Genomic DNA, 5,198 nt, shown 5'->3' with positions numbered 1-5,198 from the left:
ATAGGCAGAATCAAACATATTCCAGTTATGTCATATTTACATTCATGAGCACATTTCCAGAAAGCATTATAGGGTGCAACATCAGAATGGTGTCACCAGGCACTGTGGGATACATACTCACAATGCATTGCCCCTGAGAATGGTGCCCTGAATGTGGACACAATCTGTTGACAGAGGGAGCAAATGTAGACTCGCTTTGGCGACTTTGCTTTTGTCAATTTTTTTGTATCGACATAAGTTTCATTGACAAAACTTGGTAGTGTAGACAAGCCCTTTGTAAATAATGCTGACTGTCTTGGTCTCCATCCCGCAGTGAGCTGTCCTCCCTCACTGCCCCTCTCCCATTGCTCCAGACCTTAAACACTGTCTGAACCTCTCTCTACAGACTGGAGATCAGTAGCTCATGTCTTCTCAGATGTAAGGGTCCAACAAGGAATAGGTGGCCCATGTTTTTCATCTCCCAGGTCAGCAGCACTGGAGCCAGCATTGACCTTTCACTTGACGAACACTCTGATTATCCTCCCACGAAGATGTTTGCTATTCACACTGTACACGATTGGGTTCATCAGGGGCGGGACGAGCAGGTAGATGTAGCCCAGGACAATCTGTAGTAAGGGAGAAGAGCCCTTCCCCAATCTGTGTATCAAAGCCAAGCCGATATCCGGTGTGTAGAAGAGCAGGACGGCACAGAGGTGGGAGACGCAGGTGTTCAGGGCCCTGAGGCACTCCGTGTGGGATGCAACACTCAGCACCGTTTTGAGGATCATCACATAAGAGAGGAAGATGGGCAGTAAATCAAACCCCACTGTGGAGGCTGTAAGAAACAAGCCATAGATGTAGTTGACTGTGATATCCGAACAAGCCAGCTTCATGACATCCTGGTGCAGGCAGTAGGAATGGGAGAGGACATTGACTCGACAATATTGGAACCGTTTCAGGAGGAAGGGGAATGGGAATGATACGGCCACCCCTCTTAGCACACATACCAGTCCCATCTTGAATATTCTCGGCAGGGTTAAGATGGAAGCATATCTCAGTGGGTTAGAGATTGCTACAAAGCGGTCAAATGCCATCAACAAGAGTATGGAGGATTCAATGATTGCAAATGAGTGGATGAAGAACAGCTGGGCAAAACAGGAATCGAGGCTGATCTCCCTAGAGTTAAACAAGTACATACCCAGTATTGTTGGTATGGTGGATATCAATAAGCCAAGATCTGTGACGGCCAACATAGAAAGGAAAATGTACATGGGCTCATGGAGGCTTGGATCTATTTTTATAATGAACAGAATGGTTGAATTTCCCAATATTGAAAAAACATAAATGAAGCAGAAGGGGATAGAGATCCAGAGATGGATGTCTTCCTGCCCAGTTATGCCAGTGAGAAGGAACATTGCAGAGTTGAGTTTGGTGTCATTGACAGCTGACATAATGTACATAGCAGGTCCCAAGGGTTTTGGACTTTCCTTCCTGAAAGGAAAAAGAACAGGTGACAAGGTGATATTTAATTGGACATCATTCTGCTCTCTGTGGAAACCTAGAGTCTCCCAGGAGCTCAAGGAAGATCAGCAAAAACATAGTCTTGGATTTACACCATGGTTAAGAAGATAGGCTCTGCCAGACTGGACCTGCAGTCCATCTAGCTCAGTATCCAGTAGCCAGTTCTCAATGCTTCAGTGGAAGGTGCAAGAAGCCCTATAATAGGCAGCTATGAGATGACCTGCTCCCAGGAAAAGGGTCCCTCGACGCCCACTAGTAAGAAATATTTTGTGGTATAAATCAGGAAGGTTGTGGGCCCTTCCTAGACTTTTTAAAACAATCCTCAGTACTGGAATTGTATTTTCTGGTTACCCGTATACACACCCAGTCACTCTTTGAAAGGTTCCAAGCTCTTGGCCCCATTGATATCTTGTGGCTTTGAGTTCTGCAGCCTACTTGAACGCTGTTATTTTACAATTGTGACCTTCGCAGAGACACTCTTTCTGGCTCTTAACTTCTGAGTATGGCCCATTGTATCATGACATGTGTGGAAACACATGGCAAGTGCATGGTGAAAATGGTCATTGTATTTATCTGCCCTGCATTGAAGCTATTTATAAACGTGTTTCATTGCCTCTTTATATATATATGTAAGCAGAGTCAGGATGAGCTCTACCCTGACATCTGGTGGCAAGTCATGGTGGGTTGTGGAAAAGAACTTCAGTGGCTGATCTCATTTGCATAGGCACACCCACCCTGCCTAGTGGTCACTTTGGCTGCTCTAAGAGCCCCAGTTTCTCTGTTTTTGGGGCAGGAATAAACTGTTATTTTCCTGATTATGTGAATCAAGGACAGTGGAACTGTACTTGGACTTTTGTTATAATGGAGGGACTCACCATCAACTAAGCAGCACTCGCTAGGCAAGGGTCATGGGTTCCAAAACCCAGTGACTGGAGAGAGGATAGGGACAGATATTAATACTTGGTGGTATGGGTCCTCTAGTGAAGGTATTACATGCTATTTGCGTTTCCTTCTCTGTTCACTGGGGACGGTCAGAGCTAATTTTGATTCTCTTTGGAGTTTTGTTATAGGCTGCTGAGCTGAATTCACTTTGGGTTAATGGTGCAGTAGTACTGAGGCTCCCCTACTACAAGGTAAAATCACAAAAGAGCTAAACTTACTGAGAGCTGAAATAACTGAGTGTCGTGTTAAACAGTGGGGGAGCCTGAAGATATATTGCAAAGCAGTTTGTGGGATGGCTGGCAGAGGAGAGCGGCTGGTAGAGCAGAGCAGTTTGTCGGATGCCTGGAGCAGCTCATGGGGGTGGCTGGCAGAGCGGAGTCCCATGGAGAGGTGGGGCAATCAGCTTTGGACCACGTAAGGTGCCCCTTAACCCCCTGCCCACCACATCTCCACCCAGGTTTGGAGGTAAAACTCTGCAGATAAACTTTTGAACACTGAGGCTGCCCTGAGCAGGGACAGAGACTTTTGGGTTGTTGGACTTTTGGGACTTTGAGTGATTTTGGGTTGCTGGACTCAAGAACAAAAGGGAAAGAACACGTCCCAGTTTGCTTGGGGTGGGTTTTTTGCTCATGGGTTGTGTTATGAATCCGGTTGATGGTGTTTCCCCAAAATAATGCCACATTATTTCCCTTTGTTATTAAAAGGCTCTTTGCTACACTCAGACTCTGTGCTTGCGAGAGGGGAAGTATTGCCTCTTAGACATGCCCAGGGGGGTGGTATATATTTGTCCCAGGTCACTGGGTGGGGGCTCGAGCTGGTTTTGCATTGTGTTATTGGACTGGAACCCCTAGATACTGAACCCGGCCCTTGTTGCTGCCAACTCTGACTGGCAGCAGGGTTACATTATATATAATTTTTTCACCTTCTTAGAGCACAAATTATGCCACTGTCTCTTAAGGTACATGGGATAAATTTGTAGGGCCACGATCTTAATTCAATAATAGTGACTTCAACTGTATCACTCTCTATTTAAATGTGTAAATTTGATCAGAACTTGGAACTATGAACTTTCCCTTACCAAATGCTCCCGGTGATACAATCTGAGCCCCAGGAATCCCTCCAAGAGAAGTTGAAGTGCTTTGCCTGAATAGTGTTGTCTGAATCCGGAGATGTGGATCATCCTACAGCCTTCTCTTCATCCTCATAGGACCTGCATCCTCTCCCCATGCAAGGGATTATAGTTATCTGGCAAGTTATAAGCTAACATGGACAGTTACTTCAGCTGGATGGGGGAGGGGTTGGCGTCAGACATGGGTGACGTGTGTAAACACTAGGATTTCCCTAATATCCAGTCCAGTGTCCAAGTTACTTCTGCCATGCTCGTGTAAGAGGTGATATATACACTATACTACTGAAAGAGAGATTTGCAGAGGGAGTGTGTACATGACCCTGAATGTAAGTGTTAGAAACAACTTCTGGTCAGTTACCAGGAGACAGTATCATACAACTGCTCACTGAACAAAGAGTCAGTAGCAGAAACCCATTGCAACCAGTATGTGGAGTAATTCCGAAATACTTTCTAAAGCAAAAGCCATTAAGCAGTAAAGATTCCACTACTCTTTCTTGTAGAGATTCCAACAATGCTACTGCTGGCTTTCAATGTACAGGAATGTCATGAAAGTTTGATTTGTAATATTTGTATTACAATGCGAAGTTTTGACATAACATTTACACATCTGTACTTTAATACACACATTATTTCATGAGGAGGGTGGTGAAGCACTGGCATGGGTTACCTGGGGAGGTGGTGGAATCTCCATCCTTTGAGGTTTTTAAGGCCCGGCTTGACAAAGCCCTGGTGGAGATGATTTAGTTGGGGATTGGTCTTGCTTTGAGCAGGGGATTGGACTAGATGACCTCCTGAGGTCTCTTCCAACCTTAATATTCTATGATTTCTCAGGATACAGTGGGACTTAAAATGGAGCGTCTGTCATCTAGATTTCTTCAGAATCTGAAAAGATTGCAGTGTCTCAACCCTCATTCAGTCGCTTGTCAGCAAACAAAAGTCTAGTAGCTGCCCTGTCCCTGGGTTCACAGCTGACTGGGTCTCTTCAGGTTCTGTTCTGTCAGTCTGCAGCCTGTACATGGAGAATCTGCAGCTCTGAATTCCTGCATTCACAATTGAGCCAGAGAGTAAAATCTTTGAAAATGGCACTAGGAAATCAGAGAGAGGACGGAGATGCTGCGAGCCCTGTAACTCTGAGGGGTTTCTACAGGGCAGAGATTCTATAGCCCTCAGCCATTCAGGAAACAGACATACACCCTATCGGACCTGTTACCACAGAGCAACGCAACTCTGAATTCCTGACTTCACAATCGAGCCAGACAATAAAACCTTTCAAAATGCATTTACTGAATACAATTCCAGAAGCAAATAAACCTGAGGCGATTTGGGGACTAGTCACTGATAATCCGTGGGATCTCCTCTCGCTCAGCCACTGGCAGGATTGAAACCAGAGAACATGGCATCTAGACATAGGACCCATGGAGAAATCCTGATGCAGGGAATGGGAATTTTCATAGTCTGAGCTCACTTTGAATGTCAGATTTCTGTGTAGCTTGAAGAACCCACCGTGGAGCACGGTTCCCAAGCTGCCTCGTGCTGCCTATCTTCGAAACCCCTCACTGAGTCACCCGACAGCCCCGCTGTGTCCTCTGCCACTGCACAGAACATCTGCAAATGGAAACAGCTTCCA

The 5,198-nt window shown here is 45.6% G+C and overlaps 1 protein-coding gene across 1 annotated transcript; it reads right to left on the bottom strand.

The window, feature by feature from the left end:
• Positions 1 to 494: 494 nt before the first annotated feature.
• LOC140897763 (olfactory receptor 51G2) lies at positions 495 to 1,430 on the bottom strand. The gene has a single exon (XM_073310819.1). The coding sequence runs from the start codon at positions 1,428 to 1,430 to the stop codon at positions 495 to 497; it is 936 nt and encodes a 311-aa protein (XP_073166920.1).
• Between the last annotated feature and the right edge of the window lie 3,768 nt (positions 1,431 to 5,198).

This window comes from Lepidochelys kempii, chromosome 1 (genome assembly GCF_965140285.1).
Source record: "Lepidochelys kempii isolate rLepKem1 chromosome 1, rLepKem1.hap1, whole genome shotgun sequence".
NCBI lineage: Eukaryota > Metazoa > Chordata > Testudines > Cheloniidae > Lepidochelys > Lepidochelys kempii.
This window is presented reverse-complemented; position numbering and strand designations above follow the sequence as displayed.